The 12,163-nt window shown below is 45.5% G+C and overlaps 1 protein-coding gene across 1 annotated transcript in view; it reads left to right on the top strand.

Annotated features, from left to right (window-relative positions):
- Positions 1-12,163, top strand: part of pou6f2 (POU class 6 homeobox 2) — an 821,005-nt gene that overhangs the window by 735,494 nt on the left and 73,348 nt on the right. Inside the window, exon 10 of the mRNA XM_078540141.1 lies at positions 6,519-6,681. Within this exon, the coding sequence (XP_078396267.1) occupies positions 6,519-6,681 (163 nt within the window). The remainder of the gene's footprint in view (positions 1-6,518; positions 6,682-12,163) is intronic.

The raw sequence follows: 12,163 nt of genomic DNA, 5'->3' as shown, positions 1-12,163 counted from the left end.
CATTTCACATGGCAAGCTGAGATAACTGCAAATTAATAGGTACTTGAACTTAAACTCTATAAATGGCCCAGAAGGCCTTTGACAAGGTGCCGCACAGGAGGCTACTCAGTAAGATAAGAGCCCATGGTGTTAGAGGCAAGGTACTAGCATGGATAGAAGATTGGCTGTCTGGCAGGAGGCAGAGAGTGGGGATAAGGGGGTCCTTCTCAGGATGGCGGCCGGTGACTAGTGGAGTTCCGCAGGGGTCAGTGTTGGGACCACAACTTTTCACTTTATACATTAATGATCTAGATGAAGGAACTGAGGGCATCCTGGCTAAGTTTGCAGATGATACAAAGATAGGTGGAGGGACAGGTAGTATTGAGGAGGCGGGGAGGCTGCAGAAGGATTTGGACAGGCTAGGAGAATGGGCAAAGAAGTGGCAGATGGAATACAACGTGGGGAAGTGTGAGGTCATGCACTTTGGTAGGAAGAATAGAGGCATACACTATTTTCTAAATGGGGAGAGAATTCAGAAGTCTGGAGTGCAAAGGGACTTGGGAGTCCTAGTCCAGGATTCTCTTAAGGTTAACTTGCAGGTTGAGTCGGTAGTTAGGGAGGCAAATGCAATGTTGGCATTTATTTCAAGAGGACTAGAATATAAAAGCAGGGATGTGCTGCTGAGACTTTATAAGGCTCTGGTCAGACCACATTTAGAATATTGTGAGCAATTTTGGGCCACGTATCTCAGGAAGGATGTGCTGGCCCTGGAAAGGGTCCAGAGGAGGTTCACAAGAATGATCCCAGGAATGAAAGGCTTAACATATGAGGAACGTTTGAGGACTCTGGGTCTATACTCAATGGAGTTTAGAAGGATGAGGGGGGTTCTGATTGAAACTTACAGAATACTGAAAGGCCTGGATAGAGTGGACGTGGGGAAGATGTTTCCATTTGTAGGAGAGACTAGGACCTGAGGGCACAGCCTCAGAATAAAGGGAAGACCTTTTAGAACAGAGATGAGGAGAAACTTCTTTAGCCAGAGAGTGGTGAATCTATGGAATTCATTGCCACAGAAGGCTGTGGAGGCCAGGTCATTGAGTGTATTTAAGACTGAGATAGATAGGTTGTTGATTGGTAAAGGGATCAAAAGTTACGGGGAGAAGGCGGGAGAATGGGTTTGAGAAACTTATCAGCCATGATTGAATGGCGGAGCAGACTCAATGGGCCAAATGGCCTAATTTCTGCTCCAATGTCTTATGGTCTTATGGCCCATGGCTTCATGGCACAGGCCTACAAAGACAGAATGCTCAGGTGTCACTGCGTGAAATTCAGAAGTCAGCAAATAAGAAATAAGTGCACTAGGGGTTTTGAACCAGTTAGGGTTTAACAGAGCCAGTACTTTGAGAGATAGACTGGCAAAGGTTGCGGTTGCTTGTGGCCCACGGGCTGTAGTTTGAACAGCCCGGGTTTACACATGGATTGGTGATGTAACAATTTTCTCAGTTTGAAGAATATCATCCAAACTCCTCAATGTATTGCTGTCCGAAAATGCATTCCTGTTGTATTGTTTATTAAAAGCCAGAAGAATGTTTTCTTTATAAAATGAAGAAGTTACTATTCAGTATAATAATGGCCACTCAAATTCGAGCAGACAGTAGGTTCCTGAGATTTTAATCGTATAATTCATACTGCAGAGATACTGAGTTATTTCGCAGGCAGTTCCAGGGACACAGCGGCTCTCTATGTACTGTATTGTAACATAAATAAATGTTATCATTGACAACACATGGTCTTACCACTACTCACACATATCCATTAAAAACTGCCTATTATAGTTACTGTTTGACTTGTTGATCTTAAATCCTGTTTAAATTTACAGTGCAGAGACATGGGCGGAAATTTTTGGCCCTGTCGCAGTGGGGACGGGGCCGTAAAATGCGGCGAGCCATTCTAAAGTCCATTAACTTCAGTGGGAATATAAAATCCCACTGCTGTAAAATTCCGCCAATGGAGATAAATGTTTAGACAAACTGAAAAGCTAATTATTAAAATATATTGTTTTTGGAGTGTTAACTGAGGATGCATGTGGAATTGAGTGGAGCACAGAAATTAACTGTAACTTTCACACCTAGCTATGCAAACTGGGAAACAGAAAAGGCTAGACACAAGCCTTTCAGTTCAAGTGCCCAGGCTCAAATTTGCACAGTATTAAGATGACATCCTTTTCTGTCTACTGGTTGCAGGTGATCCTTGTGAAGTGAGTTCGGGCAGACTCAATTCAGTTACTACTAGCTGTGGACTCAACACAAAGGTCTTCCTAATTTCAAACTAATTGGTGACCTCAAGCAGGGAAGCCGTGTGGAATGGTCAATATAATACAGCAACAACAGGGGGCATGTTGTTAGAGAGCTATAGGCCAGTATTTTAAACAGAAGCGGTGGCCTTACTACCCCACCACACTCCCTGCCTCCCACCACCCCCAACTACCACACCCCGGGCCTCCACTTGGCCAGGTTGTCCTGCAGTGATTTAAAGGGTGAGACTTCTGCCCCCATCTGGGAGGAGGTCCCAACTCTGAGAGCTGTTGGCCAATCAAATGGCCGGCAGCTCTCGACTCCCAGCAGGGCCACCTGGAGCAGTGGCCACTTCTGGGTCTACAGGCAGTCCCCAACGGCAAGGAGCCATGGATCCAAGGATCCAAAGACCCAGGTTAAATCCAGGTTTTGCTGGGCCAGGCTAGCAAGCCCTGATGAGAGGGGTGGGGGGCCAGGTTCAGGAGGGCAGAGGGGCAGAAGCGGGTGAAATATCATGGGTACAGGGTGCCCTAACAGGTAGGGCCCCCAGCCTACAAAACGGCCACCTGGCAGCCTCGCCGTTTGGCATTGACACCTCTTGCTTCTTAAGGGTCTCAATTGGCCCAAGGGCAGGTGGGCCGCCCTTCACCCAACCCCTGCTTTCACGACCAATTTTACAACCCCCTGCACCTGCCAACCCTCTCCTCGGAAGGCAGCAACATTCCATCCTGAGAGTGAGCTTTACTCCACATTTAACCCATGTTATCCATGAATTGGCACTGGTTAAATCTGGGGAAGGGTGTATTTTCCTAAACTTGGGCAGTATAGCAGAAGAAAAAGCGTGTGAAATTGGGCAGTGAAGCCTACCACTACCTTAATCCTCAGACCTGCATGCCCTTCCCCATGTCAGAGTTGCTGCTAACTCCTTTCCCTAGCCATTGACTCCATCCTCTCTTTCTGCCAACTGCCTGAGGCTGAATCAGACATTTTGCAATCCTGGCGGTGTGTTTGACCCCAAGATGAATTTCTAACCATGTACTGGTGTCATCACTAGAACAACCTATTTTCTGAACTACCTATTATCTCTGAACCGTCACCCAACTCCATTCCTACCTCAGCTCATCTCCTGCTGAAACCCTCATTCATGCCTTTGTTACTTCCAGACCACAATGCGCTCCTGGCCAGCCACCCACATTCTATTCTCCATAAATGTAAGGTCATTGAAAACCCTGCTGCCAGTATCCTAACTTGCCGCAGGTTCAATCACAAATCACCTCTTTGCTTGGTAATCGACACAGGCTTTTGGTTAAGCAGCACCTCAATTTTAACATTCCCATCCTTGTTTTAAAATCCCTCCATAGCCTCATCCTTTCCCTATCTCTGTAAACTCATCCAGCCCGACAACTCAGATCACTGCACATGTCCAATTCTGGCCTCTTATGCATCCCAATATTAATTGCTCCACCATTTATTAAACTGTTGAGGCCCTAAGCTCTGGACTTCCCTCCCTAAATTTCATCTATCTATCGTCCTTTAAGATGCTCATTAAACCTACCTCCTGGACCAAGCTTTTGGTCATCTGTCCTACTCCTCAGTGTCAAACTTTGATAACCTCCTGTGAAGTGTCTTGGGATGTTTTATTCCTTTAAAGGTGCTTCTTTAAATGGAAGTTGATGTTATTATTGACCACCCTTTCCATGCTCACCACATACAAATGCTTCCTGGGGGACATTGGGCCTGAGATCCTGGCCCATTACCCACCACCTGGGTGTGTTCTGTCCGTTCTCCAGACTTTAATGTGATAAGCTGGAAGTAACAGCCAGACGGGCCCCATCTTGTAGATGTCTCTGCTCCCTCCAATTCCACCAAACAACTTATTCCTTATCTGTTAAAGGCTTGTTTGTGCTCTTCAGACTACAAATGAATGATGGAAGGGCATAGTGAGCTGCACTCACTAAGACAGTAAATGGAACCTTATCCTAAACCCACAGATGACTGCTCCTTCCGTGCCTGCTACCTGAAAATGTTGCCTGGGTGAGTCCTGGCCTAGCCTATGACGCACCATCTATAGCTCTTCACTTCAGTCCTCCATGTGAACCATGACAATGGGCTGGGGGTCGCAGCAGGAGAGGCACTCAATGGCCTCCTCTTCTCCCAACTCAACCCTGTTCCATATAGCAGGAGGACAGACTGAATCTCGTTCAATAGAAGGGTTGACTGACACTCATTCAACAGGAGTGTGGACTGACTCTCATTCAACAGGAGGACAGGCTGACTCTCATTCAACAGGGGACAGACTGACTCATTCAACAGAAGGGTAGACTGACTCTCTTTCAATGGGAGGGCAGAATGAGTCTCATTGATCTGGAGAGCAGACTGACTCTCATTCAACAGGAGGGAAGACTGACTCTGGTGCAGCATGAGGGTAGTCTAACTCTCAGGACAAAACAGAGTCTCACTCAATGGGAGGACAGACTGACTGTCATTCAACAGGAGGGCAGACAGACTCTCATTCAACAGGAGGGCAGACAGACTCTTATTCAACAGGAGGGCAGACTGACTCATTCAACAAGAGGGTAGACAGACTCTTATTCAACAGGAGGGCAGACTGACTCTCATTCAATGGGAGGGCAGACTGACTCTCATTCAATGGGAGGGAAGATGACTCTGACGTAATATGAGGGTAGTCTGACTCTCAGGACAGACAGAGTCTCACTCAGTGGAAGGACATAATTTCTCACATTCAACATGAAGGCAGACTGATGAATTCTACCCCCCAATGTGTTTTTACTGACAGACTGGGTACAATTCACTTTAGTGGATGTGCATAATGGATGCTAATGGATCTTTCACCTGTTATACTGAAGTCAACAGAACAGATAGAACCAGATGTATAATAAGCAGCTGACCCACTGCCAGTGTTTTGCACACCCGCCAGTGTTGAATTTTACAACCAGAATATCTTACCATTGTGAAAGAGAATCGCTGATGGTCATTTAAATTAGAATTTTGTTTACATATATAGTTCTGAATTTAAACTGTGAAAATGTCACTAACCTTGTTCTTTTAACATAGTCACAGGTTAAAGTAGGCACAGCTTTATTTCTGTTCATCTTCACCATGAATCCAATTTCATAAATATAAAGCAAAATAGTCATTTGATAGTACAGAACTTGAGTATTGCTGAAAAAAGAGATATGTCTAAGTTTTTCATGTTACACTGATCAGGACACTCACAAGAATACCAATATAAGGGATCATTTCATGCTGTATATCATGCAAACTCATGAATGGGCCTAAGACTGTCACTTTTGGCCCTGAAAAGTGCCCATTCTACCTCAGATTACCCTGGAGGGGCAAGGTATCACAAAAATTAAAAGTAGCAACACGAGTGATATTTGCCACTAACAGAATGCTGCCATCAAGTCAAAAAGACGGTCTTCCTATCACACAGATGAGTAATGTGGTATATGAATTTCAGTACCAGTGTGATGCTAGGTATGTAGGCTGTATGCCCCAAAGACTGGTGGATCATATCAAACTGCATGTCCCAGCCGCTGTTCGCAACAGGCAGGGTACAGTCCATACCCAACCAGCCCGTGCTTGCGAAACTCAAAACACAGTGTCCAACATTAGATGCGATTCCACAATTGGACAACGCTTGCTCAATCCTCAATGTGCTAAGAATTAAGCTGACAACCAATTTAAGATTGTCAGTTGGGCTCACAATGTGGCATATTTACATGTACTGGAAGCTACATATATTAATACACAGGGCCCTGTTCTTTGCAGACAGAAAGAACATGTACACATATTGCACCTGTTTCAGCTAAACAAAGTAAGTGACAGCCATTCGTTGACTCATTCCTCAGGGCAATGCCTTGACCAATCAAGGTCAAGCTGCCTGGTTTAAATTTCAAACAATGCTTGGCAGTTAACTTTTAGTCACCATCAGTGCTGCATTCTTCATGGCAACTTTACTTGCCAACCAGTCAGCACTCTCTTCACACACAGTATAAATTGTTGTTTTCCCCCTTATTTTGGTATTCTTAAGAGTGTCCTGTTTAGTGCAAATCAAAAAGCTTAGACATGTCTCTTTTTTCAGCAATAAAGCCAAAATGAAATCTATCCTCTATCATATATGAAGACCTTGTGTGAATTGACGTAACTGACATTTTTCCCCTTAGATCTCTGTGTAATCTAACCTTTAGTGTATATTTGTGTGTTCTGCTTCCACCGCAGCAGCAGCAGCAGCATCCGCAGGTAGGCCAGCCAGTGTCCCAGGCAAACCTTCTGCACATGGCACATGGGCAGTCCTCTCTCGCACAAAGCCCAGTGCGTCAAGCTTCTTCCTCTTCCTCTTCATCCTGTTCTTCTTCAGCTCTGAGCGTTGGACAGTTAGTCAGCAGTAAGTAGGGGCTTCTCACTGCGCTTTTTGTTGTTCAGCAGTTCATTCTCAGACAAACAATAGAATGCGTTTATCAAAACTGGCACAATCCATTGGTTTACATTTTTGCTAACAAAGTCCATCCAGGTCAGTTCAGCTCTGATACTATCTGCATGGAAAGGGAAGTTAGAAGACATCACACAGAGTTATTGGAATGTAGATACTTTACCAAGATTGGCCATAGAAGCAGTGAATATAATAACATTTAAAAGAAAATTGATAAGTCTTTAGCATACAAAAGCATATGGGGAAAGAGCAGGGAAATGGGTTAAAGTAAATAGCTCTCATTGAAGAACTGGCAATGGGTCAAATTGTCTCCTTCCTAGCTGTAACATCTGTGATTCTATGAACGAACACTGTGTTTGTGATGTCAGTCCGTAGCCGTGCTGTGAGGGACAAAGGGGAGCTTAAGTCCAAATAAAACTCACCATGAACACAAGGAACTAGGATTTCTGTGGGCATGGTGCTGATCTTGCTCCACCATAACTTTGGTCAAAGATCAGCTGAAGCAGCTGCTTCCACTGTTCTCTGAGATTTCCACTGCAGTAATAGTGGAAAACCTTGATAAAAATTCTACCCCAAATGATATCACCACCATAGAAACAGGAATAGGATATTTAGCCCTTTGAGCCTGCTGTACCATTCAATTAGGCTATTGCTGATATATACTGCAACCTCATTTACCCAACTTTGTTTCTTGCCTCTTGGAAACGTTACCCAACAAGAATCTGTCCTTCTCATTCTTGACAGCTCCAATTCTTCCTAGGTTCCACAACATTTTGATGGAGAGAGTTCCAGATTTCCACTACCCTTTTTGTGGAAAGAAATACTTCCAGTAACTGGTCTAGCACTTATTTCAATATAATTTCAATGTACCTATAGGCCCAGGTCTTCCAAGCAGCGGCAACGATTGTCGGGTTACCACTGCGTTTGTAAATTTCCCGGACTCAACGCTGCTATGCATTTCTACTGGGCCTGGGTCCAGTAGAGCCCAGCTTTCATAGAAATGTGCAGTGCAGTGTTCCTTAGGAAACTCCTTTGGAGCAGAGACGAGTTGTGGAAGACAGGTCACACTTTCTTTTAACAGCACTAGCTGCCATATGGTAAGTTTAAAGATCCCGTTTGAATGTCAGTGAATGGATGAGTAAATGGTTGAGTGAGTGGGTGGGTAGGTGGGTGAGGTGGCTAAGTGGTTGAACTGGGTCAGTGGGTGAGATGGGTAAGTGTGTAAGTGGCTAGGGACTGGGTGGTTGAGGTGGGTGGGTGGGTAGGGTGAAGGGGGTGAGGTAGGTAGGGTGGGTAAGTGGGGAAATGGGTGGGGGTGTGGAGGCTAATTAGATGAGGTGCGTAGGTGGTTAGGTGAGTAAGTGGGTGAGGTGGGTAAGTGGGTAGGTGGGTGAGGTGGGTAAGTGCATGAAGTGGGTAAGTGTGTAGGGGTAGTTTGGTGAGTGGGTAAGTAGGTGAGGTGGGTAGATGTGTGAGATAGGAAAGTAAGCAGGGGGCAGGTGGGTAGGCTGCATAGGTGGATAATTGGGTAGGGTGGGTAGAATGTGTAAATGGGTAGGTGGGTAGGGTAGGGGGTAGGTGGGTGAATGGCTAGTCAGGTCAGGGGGTAGTTGGGTCTGGCTGGGTCAGGTAAGAGTATTAGTTGGGATGTTAGTCGAGTGGTTGGGAGGGTAATTGGGTTGGGTCAGGTGGAGTTGTCAGATCAGGAGGGTGGCAGGGTGGTCATGGGTGTAGTCAGGTGGTTGGGAGAATATTCAGGTTAGAAGGGTAGCCAGGTGGTTAGGAGGGCAGTCGAGGGCTGGTCAGGCAATTGGGGGTGTTGTCGTGTGTTTGGGAGGGTAGTTGGGTGGTGAGGAGGGTAGTTGGATGGTTGGGAGGAGTAGTCAGGTGGCAAGGGATAGTCAGGTGTTCGTGAGGGTAGTCAGGTGTCGGGGTATAGTTGGGTGATCGTAAAGGTAGTTGGGTCGGGTCAAGAGGGATAGTCAAGTCAGGGGAGATGGTCAGGTGGTTGGGGGTAGTCGGGTGGCTGGGAGGGTAGTTGGGTCAGGTCGGGAGGGATAGTCAAGTCAGGGAGGTGGTCCGATCAGGGTGGGTAGTCAGGTTGGGTCAGGTGGGAAGTCAGGGGGTCGGGGGTGCGGGGGTGATTGGGATATCAGCTGTGGAGTTACCCAGGTGTTAGACTAGGTTTTAATCTGTCTAATATTTCCTGGGTAGCTACCCAGGTAAGTCCCATGGAACTGTCCGAATTCTCCAACTCTAACTCAGAGTTGGAGGTATTCACGGAGGGTCCCAGGGAGCAGGGAAAATGTCCTTCGGAAATTGAAACTTCCCAGGCAGTTTCCACGTAGGTCTGCACGCCATGACTTCCATAATGTCTCGATGCACGTCTCTGAACATACATCCGGTCTCTGACGATCTGGAGACTGGAAGATTTGGCCAAATATCAATAGCACAGACAATCTAGTTCAGGCTGGAAAACAGCCTCGTAGTTATGTTGTTAGAATCTTTTTCAGCTTCTAGCTTGTTATTTTTGGTCATGGCAAACATAGGGAGGGGTGGGGAATTGGCAATGGCATGGTTAGGACTCATTTGTTGGACGAGCTGCAAACACTGAACAACAGGCAGCATGTCAGTGGGGAATCTGATGCCTTCTTCTGGAAGTGAAACTTTAAGGGAAGAAACACAAAGCACCCGGCTGCTGGAAGATTTGTGAAAGACAATACCTAGGCTTTTTGCTCTGCTGTGGAGAGGCCCACGATGGGAAGTTGGTTAGACTACTCTGCATTATTGTCCAATGTCCATCCATTGGTAGGACCCCAATTTAAATAAGAAATGTTCTTGACAATTTTGAGGATCGCTTGAAATTTGAGTCAGGCCATCAACAGGTGATAATAGAATCACCAAAATTTACAGCATGGAAGGAGGCCATTCAGCCCATTGTGTCTGCACCAGCCAACAAGTAGCCATCCAGCCTAATCCCACTTTCCAGCTCTTGGTCTGTAGCCTTGTAGGTTACCACAAGTGCATATCCAAGTACATTTTAAATTCTATGAGGATTCCTGCCTCTATCACCCTTTCAGGCAGTGAGTTCCAGTTCCCCATTACCCTCTAGATGAAAAAATTTCCCCTTGAATCCCCTTTAACATCCTGCCTCCTACCCTGAATCTCCTGGTTGTGGACCCTTTAACTAAGGGGTATAGAAGTCTTCTATTCACGCTATCTAGACCCTCATAATTTTACACTACTGGCTAACTTTACACTTCAATTAGATCTCTCCTTAACCTCCTCCGTTCCAGAGAAAACAACCCTCTAAACTGTCCAATCTTTCCTCATAACTAAAACTCTCCAGTACAGGCAAGATCCTGGTAAATTTCCTCTGTACCCTATAGTGCAATCACATCTTTCCTATTGTGTAGTGACCAGAATTATAGTACACCAGCTGTGGCACAACCAGTGTTTTATACAATTCCAGCATAACTTCCCTGCTTTTATATTCTATGTCTTGGCTAATAAAAGCAAGTATACCGTATGCCTTCTTGACCCACCACATTTGCCTGTTCAACCACCTTCAGGGATCTGTGGACATGCACTTCAATGTCCCTCTATTGTCCTCAGTATCATATCTTCCTGCAGTCTACAGCTTTCTTCTTCATTATCAACTACAGACCAATCTTTGGATCACATGTAAACTTCTTAATCATACCCCCTACACTCAAGTACATGTCACTGATATATACTCAAAAAATAAGGGAGCTAGTACTGAGAAACCCCACTGGAAGCAGGCTTCCAACCTTAAGTACAACCATCGACCTTTGCCCTTTGCTTCCTGCCTCTGAGCCAATTTGATCGAACTTGCCACTTTGCCTTGGATCCCATGGCCTTTTGCATTTGTGACCACTCTGCCATGTGGGACCTTGTAAACAGCCTTGCTAAAATCCATATATCATATAGACTACATCAAATGCACCACACTCATCAACCTTTCTTGTCATCTCCTCAAAAAATTCTTTCATGTTAATCAGACACGACCTTCTCTTAACAAGTTTGTGCTGACTGTCTTTGATTAATTCATGCCTTTCTAAATGAAGATTTATCCTGTCCCTCAGAATTTTTCCAATAATTTTCATGCCATTGACGTTAGGCTGACTGGCCTGTGATTATTCCCATTTTAAACAATGGTACAACTTGAGCTGTCCTCTAGTCCTTTGGTACCATGCCTGTAGGCAGAGAGGGTTGGAGAAGTAAGGTCAGAGCCCCCATTATTTCTTCTCTTGCTTCCCTTACCAGCCTGAGATACATTTCACCTGGGTCTGGGGATTTATCCATTTTCAAATATGTTAAACCCCTTAATACTTACTTTTTCATTGCATTAATTTCATTTAATGTTTCACGCTGATTGCAATGCCTGTTTTGTCCCTCCCTTTTGTGAAAATAGATGCAAAGTATTCATTAAGAACCATACCCACATCCTCTGCCTCCACACACAGGTTACCCTTATGGTCCCTAATAGGCCCTGTTCTTCCTTTAGTTATCCTCTTGCTCTTTCTGTGTTTATAAATACCTTTGGGTTATCCTTGATTTTATTTGCTCGTATTTTTTTCATACCCTCTCCTTGCTTTCCTAATTTCCTTTTTAATTTTGCCTCCCCACTTTTAACTGTAGATTTTCTGCTGTATTGAGTCCACAGTATCTGTCATAAGCTTCCTTTTGTTCCTTATCCTCTGCTTTAAACTTGACATCTAGGGGGCTCTGGATTTGTTTGTCCTATCCTTTTTCTTTAAGGAAACATACTTGCTCTAAACCCTTAGGGCAGAATTTTTCCGTCAGTGAGCTGGGGGCGGGGCCCGCTCGCCGTCGTGAAAATGACGACCCCCGACATCATCCCGCCCCATTTAAATATTCAGGAAGGCGGGGGCGCAGGTAAATCAGCTGTCCGCCCACCGACCTGTCAATGCCCAGTTGAGGCCATTGACAGGGTAGTTAAACCAATTAAAGGCCCTGCCCGTCCAACCTTAAGGCTGGCGGGCAGGCAGGCCAGGAGCCCCAGCGGGCTTCTGAAAAAACATGAAACCTCATCCACTGGTGGGATGAGGTTTCATGTCTGTTTTTAAAAAGTTTAATAAAGTTTTTGTGATATTTATTAACATGTCCTATCTCGTGTGACATTGTCACATGAGGGGGACATGTTAATAATTTTTTTATTTTTCTATTTTTAAAGTTTCAAACACTGTCAGCGATCTCCCTAAGGCAGCGCTTAGTCTCAGGGAGATGTGTGCTTTTTCACGCGCATGCATGAAAGAGCGCACTCTGACAGTTGGGGATTCCCCCCCCCCGCCACCCGCACAGAAAGCGCATAGCGCTTCTCGTCGGGCGGCCCGCTGGGTGGACCTTAATTGGCCCGCCCACTTAAAATGGCGGGGCCCATTTCAGCGGCGGC

The sequence above is a fragment of the Cetorhinus maximus genome, chromosome 4 (assembly GCF_964194155.1).
Source record: "Cetorhinus maximus chromosome 4, sCetMax3.hap1.1, whole genome shotgun sequence".
Taxonomy (NCBI): Eukaryota; Metazoa; Chordata; class Chondrichthyes; order Lamniformes; family Cetorhinidae; genus Cetorhinus; species Cetorhinus maximus.
Note: the sequence above shows the minus strand (reverse complement) of the source record. Positions and strands in the feature narration are given on the sequence as shown.